General features: G+C 31.6%; 1 protein-coding gene across 1 annotated transcript in view; it reads left to right on the forward strand.

Annotated features, from left to right (window-relative positions):
* Nucleotides 1-16,351, forward strand: part of LOC126734564 (USP6 N-terminal-like protein) — a 30,967-nt gene that overhangs the window by 3,827 nt on the left and 10,789 nt on the right. Inside the window, exons 4-10 of the mRNA XM_050438250.1 lie at nucleotides 2,607-2,739; nucleotides 2,828-3,015; nucleotides 3,070-3,290; nucleotides 3,625-3,770; nucleotides 3,831-3,980; nucleotides 4,033-4,242; nucleotides 8,332-8,446. Of these exons, the coding sequence (XP_050294207.1) occupies nucleotides 2,607-2,739; nucleotides 2,828-3,015; nucleotides 3,070-3,290; nucleotides 3,625-3,770; nucleotides 3,831-3,980; nucleotides 4,033-4,242; nucleotides 8,332-8,446 (1,163 nt within the window). The remainder of the gene's footprint in view (nucleotides 1-2,606; nucleotides 2,740-2,827; nucleotides 3,016-3,069; nucleotides 3,291-3,624; nucleotides 3,771-3,830; nucleotides 3,981-4,032; nucleotides 4,243-8,331; nucleotides 8,447-16,351) is intronic.

Below are 16,351 nucleotides of genomic sequence, written 5' to 3' on the forward strand. Positions count from 1 at the left end.
TGATGGCCTGTACAATCTCATCTTCAGAGACCAGAGGACTACAAATAAAGACATGGGTTTAAAAGGCAAGCATGGTAAATCGTGGTCATTAATATAGATGGCTTAAAAAAATTCGCGAACCCATCTGCAACGTCTTGAGAACCTGAATAAATCCTGCCTTCAAATGACATTTTCTCCATGATATCCGCCGAATCTCTCAAGGATTTCACAAAGGACCAAAACATTCTGGAATTTGTTTGTAATGCAGATTCCATGTCTCTTAAGTAGTTGGTGTCGGCAGGTTTAACTTTAGATTTAACCGAAGCTCTTGTGGAATGGTATCTGAATCTCCAGTAGAGAGATCTGAATTTTCTTGATTTAAGATAAAGTTTATACTTAAGCTTAATAAGTTTGATAATCTTAATGGTAAACCACAATTTTTACATTTAGTTCATTCAGATTATTTATAGGACTATCATAAACAATTGATTTCAAAAATCCCCAAATACAGAAGTTCATGGGGTTTAAGTCTGAACTACGCGCAGACCAAAGCAAAGGTCCTCCACGGCCAATCCAACGTTCGGGATATTGTTCGTCAAGGTAATTGCGTACCCATCGAGAAAGATGCGTTCTGCATTCTGGTTGGCAAATCTGGTGGGATCAAACACTGAATTGGTGTAAAGTGGTATGGATAGAGGCCTTCTTTCTGAAGCACTTTACCATGATTGAAACACATGATTTGCTTACACCCGTAGCTGCCGCCTAGTACTTAACCCTGGATTTTCTGCTACGCGGACTAAAATTTCTTCTTCCTGTTCTTGGAAAATATTTTTGAAAATGATCGAGTTTCTTCTAGTCGGCTATAAATTCTTTGGAATAATTTACGGTTGGGTTGTTGTCTATCTGAAAATATTTCCTGATACCTGCGTCTTACATGCCGTCCATTAAAATTTACTACCGCGTAAACACAAAGCATATCAAAAAAATTATGCCTAGGCATGATTTAAAATGATTAAACTTAAGAGAAAAACTTTTTTACTCGTATTAAAAGTTCTACATGACATTCAGAAAGTTTGACATAAATAATACAAACACCTCGTCTCCAACGCCAACTGCCAGAGATGCGATTTAAATAAAATAACATAAATATTATTTTAATTTTTTTTTTTAAAAATGGTGATTATATCGAAAATGGTTGCTCCTAGTGACTTTAATAAGGTATACATTTTGTATGTAAAATTAAATATGGAATTTATTTTGATACTTTTTAAACCCATATACGGGGCTGAAAAAAAGTTGGGGGTTCTAAAAAAGTAAAAACTAACGCAACGAGCACCATCTACCGAAAACACGAAAACTGTATACGAAATTTTATTTTTCTTTTTAAGACTTGTATGTTTTAAATGTCATGTCAGTATGTCAAATGATTCATAATACTTTGACACCCTGTAGTTCAGTTACTATTAAAGTTAGGATTAGGCAAGTTTCAATCACATTATTTTGACGTAAGGAATCTACTGTTGTTCTATGTCCCATTACTTTCGAGACACCCTGTATATTCTTAATATAATTTTTAAGTAGACAATAACTATTTAAATAAAGCATTATCAGTTAGTTATTATTGACTTTTTTGATGTTGAAATGTGTAATTTTGCATTGATGAGTTTCCTAAGTTGGTATCATATTGCAAATCCTGTTTTCAAAAACAAGAAAAAATCCTTAAATTAGTCTTTATTTATATTCATGTTAACTAGACTCGCTTTTCATTGTAAAAAATTTCATCTTTTGTTTTGGTTGATTTCTACAGTATCAGGACAAAGGACGGGTTAAGGAACAGGTTAAAGTAAATATTATTAATAATAATCAGTTCTATAACAGTGTACAGGATATACTTGTCAACAAATTTTTGTTTGAAATGTTTCTTTTTATCACTAGCTTTACTTTTTTATGTTGTAATTGTACCCAATTATGCTTTTCTATATTATCTTATCTTTTCTTATCATTTTAACATTTCACATTTTAATTATTTTTATCTTGCTAATTTAATATAATTTTTCTTTTTACTATTTTTTTTAAACAAACCTGTTCCTTTTTGGATGATAAGGAATATTTTGACTTTGCTTTAAAATAAGCAGTAATATCTGTCTTTTGGTCAACATTCTCAAAATATTGATAGAAAGACAATTTTAAGTACAGAGCAAAAATTTTCCATGCTACTTTTAAACTCATGTAACATGCAGTACAAACTTTATTTTAATTTACATTAAAAATTTGAACTGTTTATAATTTAATAATTATTGGAATATTATAATCCACTCACAAACTTACAATCAGAACAAATATTACTCTGAACTGAACACTTTCAAGGGCTAGGAATTCATGAAGCTACTTTTAAATGATCAGGAGCTTCCACCAAGATAAACTCAAAAAAGAACATTACATTACATACATTAGAAAAAAGAACTTGTCAAATAATAATTCTATATGACCCTATGAGAATAATAATGTCAACTAATGTATGTACATATGATATGTCAAAATCTTATTGCTTATTGGACTTGATAAAAAATTAATGCAAACAGCCCTTAATAAAATTGCCAGAAATAAACTTGACATGCATGTTTCAGATATGGATTTATTCATGACCAGCGTTTACCATCCAAAGTGGATCCGCAAGAAGCCAAAAAATTATTAATTGAAGTAGAAAGAGAAAAGAAATGGCTAAAAATGTTAAAAAACTGGGACAATCCCCATAGTAAAGTAAGTGATTACTGCCACATTCAATCAAATTACTACAAAAGCATGCTTGGTTTCTGTGTTTAGGTTGCTAGTTAAAACTTTCTTTCAGGAAAAACTACATTCTCGTGTATATAAGGGTATCCCAAATTCTTTGCGTAGTGATGCCTGGTGTAGATTACTCAATGTTAAAAAGATGAAAGAAAGTAATAAAGGACGGTATCAAGAAATGAAAAACTTGGCTCGAAAGTACTCCACAGATGCTAGACAAATTGATTCTGATGTAAACAGACAGTTTAGGTTAGAAATCATTTTTCAAAAATTTAAAGCCAGAAAACATATGTACTTTTTTAGAGATCATTTGCAGTACAGAGAACGTTACTGTATTAAACAGCAGATGCTATTCAATGTCTTGACAGCTTATGCCATGTATAATTCCGAGGTGGGATATTGCCAAGGGATGTCTGGCTTAGCTGGGGTGCTTCTTATGTATATGGATGAGGAGGATGCATTTTGGGCTGTACATATTTTGCTTACGGATCCTAAATATGCCATGCATGGGTTGTATAAAGAAGGTATAAAATAAAATACTTTTGGCTAATTTTCCTATTAAAATTTAAGACCACCACCTAAAAATTTATTGAAAAATTTATAATTTTTTTCTCAATCCTCAAGGATTTCCACTTTCTTGCAGGTTGCCTCTTACTAGAAACTATAATTTTGGTCTTTTTTAATCTTTGTTTTAAGTTATCTGTATTTTTAATTAAAACTAGAAAAACTAAACTGAAACTTTTTTTTAACCCTTCATCAGAACCTTTTTTCTACTCTATCTCACTAATTAATAAAAAAGCAAAAACCTAAACACTTATTTATATTACAGTACTATATAGATGTTGCCAACTATTTTAGGTTTTCCAAAATTAACAAGGTTTTTGGCTCATCATGACAAGATCTTAACCAAACTGCTTCCAAAAGTGAAAAAACACTTTGATAAACATGGATTGGATACAATTTTGTATTCATTAAAATGGTTTTTTGTTTGCTTTATTGAAAGGGTAATATACCACATAGTGTGACTATTTTAACAATCATATTATTTGGTTTTATATTTTTAGGTTCCATTTAATTTATGTTTGAGAATTTGGGATATATATTTGTTAGATGGTGAAAGAGTAGTTACAGCAATGGCATATACAATACTAAAAATGCATAAGAGAAGTTTGTTAAAATTCGGTGATATGGATTCTATTGTAAATTTTATTCAGGTCCGCCGGTAATATTGGTGTGAGGATCTTGTATTTATTTCCGAATTTACAGGTTAAGTTGTACAAAGACTTTTTATTCGATGATGATATTGTAATAAGAGAATTAGAGCACTCATTAGACTTATTAAGGAAATCGAAACTCGATCATCCGGGCCCTCCAACTCAAGATGAACTCCCTCAGAGGCCATTTGGTTTATTCATTGAGCCCAGTTTTGAGGAAATCGTTGGCATACGGAAAGAAAAGTTTACAGAAAAGGAAAAGGTGAGTTAACTATGTTTTTCTAGTTTTTATTTGTTATTTTACGCTTCTTAACATATTAAAAGATATTAATTAAAGTCTCATGAAAAGCATGTTGTTATTATCGAGATTAAATAAAGCCTTCTAAAGGCCGGTATTATAAATATTTTTCAAAAGTTAACTTTAAATTTAACCATCAAGTTACCCTTCGCAATAAAATGTCAGTTTTATAACCGTCTCATTTCTTCTTCTTCCTCTTTGAGACGGTATTAGGGCCATGTGCTACTGTCAAAAGATGAATTTTTCGTGTTTTTATTTTGGCTTGGCCTTAGAATATTAAAAGGCTAGAATTAGTAAACAACAACTTTGTTTGAGTTCAACAAAGGGGAGTGAGAATTATTTATGCTCTTTTATGCGGACAAAAGTGAATAAACATTCCAAACAAATCTTATGTGGTATTTAAAGTAATTATTTATCATTAGTTTGATCTTAACGTTGAGTGTTAAACTGTTATATACGATTTGTGCAAAATACCTCGCGAAATAGATCTGAGTATTGATCTCCGAAAATTAATTGTTTCAAAATTTCAAGCTGGTGTAAAACAAAGTGAAATTGCTAGGCAAATTAGTCGTAATAGATCCGTAGTTTCAAAAACTATTGCTGCTTTTAAAAAATATAATAGTGTGACTACCCGTCCAGGGTATGGACGGCCAAGGAAAACGAATAAAGTTATTGAGAGAAAAATAAAAATGTTGGGAACAGAACATCCCTTTATGCCCGCCACAGAAATTTATAATGAAATACCTGGGGTTTCGGTATCTGTGCGTCGTCGTTTGACTGAATTTGGACTTTATAGCCGTCGTCCAGCCAAAAGCCATTCATTTCCAAAAAGAATAGATTGGCTAGACTCCAATTTGCACAGAAATATCTTGATTGGACAACCCAAAAGTGGAAAACGGTTCTATTTTCTGATGAAAGTAAGTTCTGCCTATTCGGATCTGATGGAATGAAATGGGTTCGTCGTCCTGCCAATACTAGACTTAATCCAAAGTACACCAGGGCAACTGTGAAACATGGAGGAGGCAATATCATGGTTTGGGGTTGCTTTTCCGGATCAGGAGTAGGACCATTAAAAAAAGTTGAAGGAAAAATGGACAGATTTCAATTTTTAAGAATTCTTCAGGATCATATGCTTCCATACGCAGAAGAAAATATGCCGCTTCGATGGTCGTTTCAGCAGGATAACGATCCGAAGCATACCGCAAAAGTAGTAAAGAAATGGTTTGAAGACAACAATGTGCCCCTTATGAAATGGCCCGCACAAACTCCGGATCTAAACCCGATAGAAAACCTATGGGACCATAGATAGGAAAATCAGACAAAAAAATAAAGATAAATTTAGAAACCAGGATGATTTGTTCACAGCTCTTCAAGAGGAGTGGAGCTTCAAGGGTCCATTTCAGCAGATTATTGACAGCCTAATGAACTCTATGCAAAGTCGGTGTGCTGAAGTTATAAAAAATAAGGGTTTTGCTACACACTATTAGTCTTTGTATGTACAACTAACTAATACATTGTGTATAAAAAATAAATAAAAATAGTGTTTCTTCACTTTTGCCCCCTGTAAAAACAAGAATAAAATATATTAGTTGTCACTTGTTTTTTTTTTTTAATTTTTTATTGAGGTACTGAAGACTAGAAACAAAATTATATTAAAAAAAAATAAAAAATTAATGATCAAATACACTAATATAAAAATAAATACAAAAGACACTTTGTTTCTCCACTTTTGTCCGGTAGTGTATATGTTATTCTAAGCGCAAAAATAACATCTTTACAGTAATTAAAATTTATTTTTTCTTAAAGCCGCTTCTAAAAAATTTGAAATGGCAATACCGCAGGCAAAGCTGATGTCATCTTGCGAAATGTGATCTTGACTAACGGCTTTGTGTTTACATTCGGCATTTCGAAAAAAGAAAAAGGTTAAGTCATTTCAGTGTTTTTGTGAACTGTTACGATAATACAAACTTGTGCTGTTTGTGCCGCACCATGGGAAAAAGGCGATTTAAGCTGATCTTTTCAACATCATATCAAGGGACAACCGTCGTCATAAACGTAGAATAATAAAACCCTTTTAAGGAATCTATAATAATTATAAAATATTTAATTTTCTTAGAATTCTTTTTATTACATAAGTAATTATAAAAAGGCATAAGTAATCATAAGGCATAATAATAATAATAATCAGCCTTTATTTCCAACATAGGCAACTTTCCCAATGACAGAAAACATTTGCAAAACAATGAAAAATATAGTTTAACGAAAAAAACACAAAACAAACCTAAAGGAATGAATGAAAAGAAAAGAACAAAGTAAAGTCACAATCTCAAAAGTTATCCAAAAAAAATATTTACAAACAAATAACTATTAATATGATATAAAAACCCAATTATAAAAGTTTAACAAGATAATCACATATTCAACAAAATTAAATTAAATTAACTGCAATATACCTACTAACTGTAATTTAAACACATGGGTCTTAATCCCAAGAGTAATGATCCACCAAGATATCGACAATCACATGAACCGAAGAGAAATTTATATCACACATGTGACAGATCCGATTAAATATAGCGCATATTGTATATAGCGGCGAATAATAAATATTTATCTTTAATAATAGTATTGTTTTGCGCCTGTCAAAATAAGTGACAATTTTTTATGATATTATAAAGTATGTTTTTTGCCATTTCTACATAAGCATTTGGCATAACACATAATTTAATTAATTTAAGACGAAATTGGGTAAAAACTTATGAGAGTAGCATCACAAAAATAATATAAAATATAACATGACAAAAATCCAGCCTTTAAATCGTCATTAAAAACTAGTTATATCCTATTGGCCTATTCCCATTTATCTTCAAAAAACTCTCTTAGGCTGTAAAAATACTTGCTTTTAAACTATTCCGTTAAAGACTTTTTAAAGCGAGGAGGACTTTTAGAGGCTTAAATGCAATTTGGAAGATGGTTACAAATTTGTATGCTCAAGTGTATAAGGAAATTCCATGTTAGTTCACTTTTTGGGATGGGGATTGGCATATTGTAATTGTTTCTGGTGTTAATGTCGAGGACTGGAAGCTTTTTCAGTGTTAGGTTATATTCAAAATTATTGACAGAATATATGTCAAAAACAAGAATTTTTTATAAAGTTAACTTTAACTGATACCCTATCCACCTGATAAAGTTAACTTCTACATTTTGAAGTTAACTGTGACATGTGACGTTATTCTACAAGTTTAAGCTATCTGTTAAAATAGTTTTATAATACCGGCTCTAAGTTATGTTTTTTGCTAAGCAAGCGATAGCTTCTGAATTTTAAACGAAATGAAAGTAGCTGGTCAAAGTATAAAAAATGTTTAATTAAACCTAGAGCTTGACAAGAATTAATATACTGAGACATTTTATTACTTTTAGATGAAATATGTAACATCAAGTAAAAATTGCGTCAAAGTGCGTACTGGTTAAGTTCTATCTGTATTAGAAGCACTTTACAATCATGAAACCTTTAGTAATTGTGTAGACAGAGCAAATATCACTAGTTTTTCTACTTATAATAGTGACTGTATTCTAAGTTTTGATTACCAAACCTGAAAATACAAAATGTTTAACTTTCTGTTGACTACAGTTTTCTAATATACTTACAGCTAATAAGTTGCAAAAATGTATCAAATTCTGCTGCAAAAAAACTTCCATCAATCTCCGAATTTATAATCTTGGATAATATGTCTGCAAAAAGTAAATAATGATAAGAATTAATTAACTGATCGAAATCAACAATGACCCTTAATTTGTCTATAAGTAGTCTCTGATTTGCCATAACAAACGAATTATAAGGTATATTAGGGCGGAACAAGAGTTCATAGTTCAAATATATAATTTTTTTGAGAAAAATTATAACAATTTTTTCTATGATTTACAAAATGATTATAGACCGCTATTATGAGCCTTGTATAATCTCCTTCCTTCCTAAATACTTCTCCCTTTCCAGCCCCATTCCTCCACTCATGGGTCCGCTATCCGCTGATCGACTTTTTATCTTATTTCAAGCAAACTCAAGAGATAGTGACTTTGACTAGTGACCTCGCGCGTGAGTCAGGTGAAAAGGACGAGGACGAAAAGGAAAGCCATCTATCGGTCGGCGACTCAGTTGGCGGTTACACAGGTACGGACACTGATAATAACGGGTCAACCATCGGTAGTTCCACCACATTGGCTAGTAAAAGTAGCAGTTTTACCGAGGATAGTGTGTGTAGTAGCATTGAGATCGAATGTACTAGGTTATAAGCTGAAGAAGTAGTGTAAAAAATATTGCCATGAAAGTCTATTTTAGTGAACATTTGCCAAAAAAACCGATTAGCTTGGTGGTTTTTCCAGAGACAAATTTCTAGAATACATTTGTTATCGCGGATGTTTGTTTTCTGCGGAGTAGTTCATTTCTCTATAAATATTATTTGGTCTGTTGTATAATACTCCTGATCTGTTGTATAATAGGATATTTTTCACAATTTCGTTATTTAATGTGGGAAATACCAATCATAGAGAAGACTGATCATTGTTAAGAATTTGGGAGTCTAAATATTGTTCCCTTGATATTAAATATCTTTTTTTGTAAGCTGAAAGTTACATAACTTAAAATTACAAAATCTACTTTATTTTAAATGAAGTACTCTGTATATTTATCTGCTTTTCTATCCCTTATATAATCACCTTTAACTTATAATATTAATGTTGTATCCCTATCTCTAATTAGGGAAATATGATAGATAAATAAATAGACTTAAAACTAGGAAAACTGGAAAATAAATTTGAGGTTGTGTTACGGTAACCTATGTAAGAAAAATAATTAATAGTTTTAGTACGCAATAGAGACAGCAGAAAATATAAAGGATATTTCATTTAATATAAGGAAGATTAAAATTATGTTCATTTGGCCCTATACAGGGTGTTTCAGAACTATGGGATCAAACTTTTAGGAGTTATTCAGTGCAACAGTAGAAAACATTTTAGTATAGGGACCTTTACTACGGCCCTAAAACGCGTTAAAATTTAGAAAGTCCATGAATGGCCTAAATAGGATTTAATGCATTAATTTTTGTTGTTTGTACCGTCACAATAATGTTTCAAAATCTCACTACACCGATTTAAACGTCGCACATGATTTCGGTGGATTTGACTATTAAGTCTCGTTCTGTTACTACTGGAGTTTCGTAGACCTAATAAGACTTTACATGTCCCTATAGGAAAAAATCTAGTGACTTTAAATAGGGTCACCTAGGAGGCCAAGAAACTGCTCCAATGTTATCGTTTTTAAAAATGCACAACACACAAGCGCCAAAATTTTTAAACATTGACATTGACAATTTAAACAATTGTTATGTTGCTATCATGTACAACCGGCGAAAATTAAATGCATTAAATCCTATTTAGGCAATTCATCGTCTTTCTACATTTGAACGCGTTGTCGGGCCGTAGTGACACTTTTCCGGACATGGGTCCCTATACTAAAATGTTTTCTACTGTTGCACTGAATAACCCCTAAAATTTTGATCCCATAGTTCTGAAACACCCTGTACACTACATTTTTAATTTTTCATAGCATACTCAAGTTTTTATTTTTTTTGACTTACTCTATATCTAATATATGTTCTAGCCAATGTTAGGACTCCAGATTCAGACATTATACACATACTTGCAAATCTACAATTTTTAACAAATCGCATATGTTGGAACCTATAACTCGAATTTCAAGAGACATCTAATTTATTTAAACTTCGATAGAAATCAAAACTATTGACCTGAAAAATGTTTTATTTAGGAAAGAAATATAAAAATTTATTTAAAGAACAAATTGTATTTAAAGAACAAACTGTAAACTGTTTTAAATATGTACTTATTATTTTTTAAATAATTTTTGATAAACATTTTCATTTTTAATTCTGTTCAATTCATAAAACTTTCTATTAACCTAGAGAATATAAAATATGATCATTTCTATTCTCAATTATAGTAGAAGCTGTTTAAATACTATCAAAATCTTTTAAAACTTTTTGTTATGTTGTTTTCCTTGGATTTTCTTCATCACTTTCGTCTAAAATTCCGTTGTCTCAACTTTCTTCTTGGTTGCTAACAATCTAATCATTGTTGGAGTTTAGTTGCTAATCAAGTTTTCATCGTGATTTATAAAATCAACCATTGAAGGTGCATCTTATATATTTTACACTTACATAATTGTTTTAAAAAAGTTTTAATTTTTTAAATAAGTTCTAAAACTGCTCATCATTCGTCAATGATTTTATTTGTTAACTCATCCACATTCCAAGAATTGGCCACAATGTACAATCTAAAAATTGGGATGGAAGAATTTGATTCAAAATCATCTAAAATTTTATCCAAGATGGGATGTGGATAACGAAATTTAAAGCTTTTCCATCGGTTTATATGTAAAAAGTGTTTTTCAAGTTCTAGAAGCCATAATTCAAAGAGCCCTAGTCATAATTGAAGAGCATAACTTCTAAAGGGCCTAAGTGCCAAAAAGCTAAAGTTTGAGAAAATCGGTAAAAACACTTTAAAATCTTAATAAAACCACTAAGGTATATATTTTCTTTATTTTAGTTTTGTTAGTATATACAGTATTAAAATATAAGATACTAACATGAAAATAAACTTAAAGCAAATGCATGAAATTAAAAAAAAAAGAAAACAAAATGAAACATCCTTAAAGGTATCTAAGTGCCAATATTATCTGTTTGCAATAAGGGTCTAAGCTCGTTGCTTATGTCACTTCATTGCGTTTGGATATCCAAAGCTTGATGTGTCTTCTCTATAAGTTTATCGTAAAAAGGCAGATGTTTGAGAGGAATATAGTCCATCATATCTTCTAGATTTTTTAGTTTTTCTTTTGATATTTTATTTTTGCAATTTAGTTGCTCGAGATGCATACTTTTCAGATCTTCTACTTTTCTTCCTTTTTTTATAACATTACATATTGTCCACTCTTGCAAGTCACTAAATGATGTTTTAGTAAAAACTTTGCCGGGATTTTCATGTGAGACTCTTATCCAACAGACCAAAGAAATGTTAAGTTTCGAAGTATTTAACATATTGTCACTGGCTTTATTAAAGTCCTTGAAATCCTCTTCTGTCAGAGGAACTACAGTAAATGGATTTTAATGACGTGCACTTTTTATCATATTTTCGATATCACTTGACACATAGTTTTTCATTACTTTTTTTCTCTTTTTAATTTGAGCAAAATCGCGGTCGCATGGGAGAAAAGAGTGTCCGCTAAGTAAACATTTTTGCTCGATTTCTTGAAAGACACCATTTGCCACAAGGTAAAGAAAAAGAAATAGAAGCATACGGTTTTTGTTCTGTCCAATGCAGTTATCAGACCAAATAGTAAGTTTTGGTTTCAATCGAAGATCATTTCGGCGTAATACTTTGAGCAATGCTGATGCTACTTCATTACCGCCTCTTCCTGAAATTGACTCATTCTATAAGCACATATAGGCGTTTCCATTGTCTGACATGTGAACACAGACATTATAGCAGGAAAGCTGGCGGCTATAAAACATCTGGCTATGTGTTAATGTAGGAATAAATAGGACTTGTTCCATATCTATGGATAAAACTAAGTGGTCACTACTTGGCTTCTGTGATTCCACCTCGTCTTTCTGCATTTCACTCCTAGCCTTTTCTGCCTTTCTGTGATGAAACTCTAACTGAAAACTAAGTGACTGTTTAGAGAGGAACATGTATCTGATTTTGGTCTGCCAAATCGTAAGTTGGGAAAATCCTTTTTAAACACATCTGAGAAATATCTGTATGTTGCCACTGTATCAGGAAATTTATTTTTAAAAGCTATAAATAACCGATTTATATTAAGTTCCGCGCTAAGAAATTCCTTAGAAGATTTAGTCCTACTGTAGTGGTTTTCTTCTTTTGGTAATGAATTAATGTAAGTTTTAATTTGTTCTCTTAAGCTCGGAAAATATTTTCGTGCCTTATTTGCCTTTCCTGTCCAATCCTTGTAAACAGTGTCCCCTTTCTTTTTTTTTCAACTAAGACTTGAACTCTTTTATGGGACAATGCAAATATATCCGAAAATGTTTTACGACAAACTTGGACATGCTTACCAGTACCATCAGGAATGGTGTAGTATACTTTACATTGCCTGCGACTTTCCCAGGATTTTCATATTCGCCATGACGCCGTCTATTGACCGGTACAACTTGAATCAATCCAAATAAGTAAGAACTTTGTCTAATATGATCTTCCATTTTGTAGAATTCATCAAACAGGAGCATCTTTTGTGCAGCCGAGATCAGTTTACATTTTAAATTATTACATTTGCATTCCTAAAACAAACAAAAAAATATTTAGATACACCGGTTTATAAATAATCCATTAAGGTTAACTTACCATGTTGTCTGTTGGTGTTTTTCTTTTGGAAACTAAAACGCCTTTATAGTTTGTATATTGCTTTCCATATAGCCTCAATCTTTTTCTTTCATTTAGGATACTTTCCGTATTTCTTTTTCGCCTTTTTCTGCCAGCAGCATTTTCCACAGCATTTTTACTGTTTTCCATCGCAGCGCCACGTTATACTGAAGTTTAATGATTAAATAAACAGACCAACATTGGTGGCACATAGACCCTTTTAACTTGCTGCTTTAACATGCTGGGACTTAGACCTTGCGCCATCTTTCATCGCGTTGCAAAAGCACATTCTTGCGATTTGGCATTTAGACCATTTTTAAATGCATTGGGGCCAACAATTAAAACCTTTTTCTAAGAAAATATAAAATTGGTCAAAATTGGCACTTGGACCCTTTAGAAGTTATGCTCTTCAATTATGGGCCATCCAAGCTCTTTTATAATTTTTATAATTAACCGGCAAACATTTAACTCCTTTAAAACATTGCGGTTTGCCACTTTTTACAATCAAGAGCGATTTTAGCTTCTCGGTTCCCGCCATATTGGCTGAAAGTAAACACGTTACTTTTTCTTTGCTATTTATCTCCAAGACATTTTCCACGCTTGTAACTTAAAGTTTTGTCGGGAAGACGTTTAAAAAATAGGCCGGCTTTACATAGAAATGTCTTCTTTATAGGGAGCCTAACTTTCTTTAATGCAGGTATCACATTTTTCCTCTTCTACACCTGCACTCTCACCACAAACTTTATTTTGCTTTTACTAAATTTTTTTTCAGTTTTGCCCACTAACCTATTTTTAACATTTTCGAGCCACCTTGAACTGGCTTTGAAGTTACTCATTTTCTCGGAAAAGCTCTTTTTTTGTAATATCGGACCTGATACAGACTTGAAGAGTGGTGATTTATTTATGATAATTGTAGATAAAGCAATCTGTGATATATTATATGCATGAGCAATGATTTTCTTGTGAAACCCGTTACCGACTTTCTGAAAAAAAATCTATCTCTTTTCCAATTCTTCGTCAAGCTTTTAAGTTTTCGTGGCGGAGAGGTTTTAACACAGAACGAAATGCCACAGGTATTGTAATACGAGTAAAACGAATATAAAAAAGAATAATAAAGACTTGATTTTCACAATTTAACAAGTTAGATTTATAAATAATTCTATCCTAAACATAATTGTACTATTACTAAGATATCCATAGTATACCTTAATTCAAGAAAAAATAAATAAATATATATTATCAATAGGGCATATAGTTATGCAATTTAATGAAATAGCACAAAGAACAGACTAATTTTAAAATAGAAAATAGAAGAGGACAGATTTAAAAAGTTTGAAAAAAAAGTGCTGAAATTTTGAAAGTTTTATTATAGGCGTATTTTTTTTATTCAACTCTGCTGCTGGAAATAACAATCAAAGATTTTATGTTTAAAGATTCGTGTCTCCCAAATCTTGATACAATCAGGAATAGAATTGTGAAGTTTTGAAATATTATAGAAAAACTCCGTTCATAAATAGATCGATGTAGAGGAGGTGTTATCAAACCACAAATAGGAATTTTGCACTCTTAGTATACGATTTTTTTGAACTTGTGTAAATAGACTAACATAATAACCAAACTAGTCCAGCCAACCAGGAATCGCCGTAGCAGTTTGAGGATTGTCAAAAAGTCTGTCTAAAAAAGCATGCTGGCACAATAACCTTTTTTTGTTAGTGTCGACGTCACAATTCACAGAATTTTCAATTATAGAGATATTCAAGTTAAAGAAATTCGAGTTATAGAGGTTTAAATGTGTGGAAATTATAATTTAACGTAAAATGATATTAAATCCAGGCTGTTCAAAAAATATCCCTTTGAATCATCCTGCTTTTTAAAAGGACCCACTATTTAGCAAATTATGAAAAGTCAATTACAAAACTATCGCGTAGTAGTTACTAGTCGACTTATCGACTTACCCTGAACAATGTCCAATCAAAATTCGAGTGTTTCTGAGAACATTCTGCACAAAGTACTAACAATTTATTTACTCTTTTTGTTAGAAAAGACAAATTTAATTACTCCAATCCATCAATATGTGACCTCATTTTGATAGATTCAGGTAAATTTCATTAAAATAAACTTTCATAGGAATCTCAACCAATAAAATACCAAAAAGGATAAACCAGCTACAACTTTAGTAATAAAACTATTAAGAAATAAGAAAATACTATTGGAGACTAAAAAATAGGAATGTTTTGCTTAAGCGTTGCATTTTTCCTCTTTTTCTTTGTAGTTGTTCATACTGTCCTTCATACTTAATGTATTTTTATGCAATTTGTTTGAGGAAATATGATTATTTAACATTAGTTATAAATAATATCGCCCCCTTAATGCAACAACTAGATAACTTAAAATTGCAGTTTAAAAATTAAAGCCGCGAAAAAAATACACCTAAATAATAAAAAAAAATTTAACTTTTACAAAGATATAATCCATATTAAGCTATAATTTGGTTATCTAGAATACAATCAAATTTTTATATTTTTGAAGAATTTGATAAAAAAAGAGAGAAAAAGTTGAGATATCTAGTTGTTGCTCCACATTTATTGAACAAAAGGATGAGAAATAGCAATGATTTGCGAATCAGAGCATCAAATCGGTGCATCAATGAATAGTGAGTAGCGGGTTTAACAAAACAGTAAGAAATCCACTACTTAAATGTCATTATCACTTATGTCACTATCGGAATCTTCTATGTTTTGAAGCGTTTTACGTGAATTTCCTTGAAATGGGAGATTTTCAAAAAATCTTTTATACTCAGTAGGAAGGGCTGGGGGATTCTATTTAAACAATGACATAAGGTCGTCATATTTTTCTTTCTTAAGAGGTAGCTGATTTTTATACAAGGGCTCTAAAGTATTGTTTGCAGAAGATATACGTGTTTTGCGATTGCAGTTTAGTCGTCTGAACTCACCATCGAAATCTTCTTTAAAGTGAATGATGAAAGGTGCCGATTTTGAAAAGTTTAGCCAACAAATTTTCTGCCAACTAACCACCTTACGGCTTTCATCTTCTTTTTTGAAAATTAACTTTCGGTCTGCGTAACTTTTCCAGTTAAGAATTTGTTTATGTGTTATCTTATGAACCAAATATGGCTTATCACCTCTTCTTCTTGCGCACCGGGCTATAGTTTTATAATCTTCAGGCCAGTTTGCTTTTCGAACTCTCTTTAGTTCTGTCGATATAGCAGAGTGCATAGAATGGCACTCCATCTCACTATGTCCCACGACAAGAAACTTTAGATCGATTGTTTCGAGAGTTGGAATTTACTGAACTGCTGTTAAACACATTGCTGCGGCATATTTATTAAGATTTTGTCCTCCACATCTATCACTGTAGCAAATAATGCTTTTAACATTTTCAGGTAATGGTTTAAAATAGCTGTAGAGGCAACTAGCAATTTCGCAACTTCCGCGCTTGCCTTCAACTTCACTCCACATGTAGCAGTCTCCTTGTTTAGACACAACATTATATATAGTAAAATTAAAGGGTTTCAATCGCTGTTTATAGAACAACGCATTATTTGACGGATCATTAGGAGTCATAAGAACTTGTTGGAGATCAAAATTGCAGCATAAAATGTTGTTGT

Source organism: Anthonomus grandis, chromosome 1 (assembly GCF_022605725.1).
Source record: "Anthonomus grandis grandis chromosome 1, icAntGran1.3, whole genome shotgun sequence".
NCBI classification, from domain to species: domain Eukaryota; kingdom Metazoa; phylum Arthropoda; class Insecta; order Coleoptera; family Curculionidae; genus Anthonomus; species Anthonomus grandis.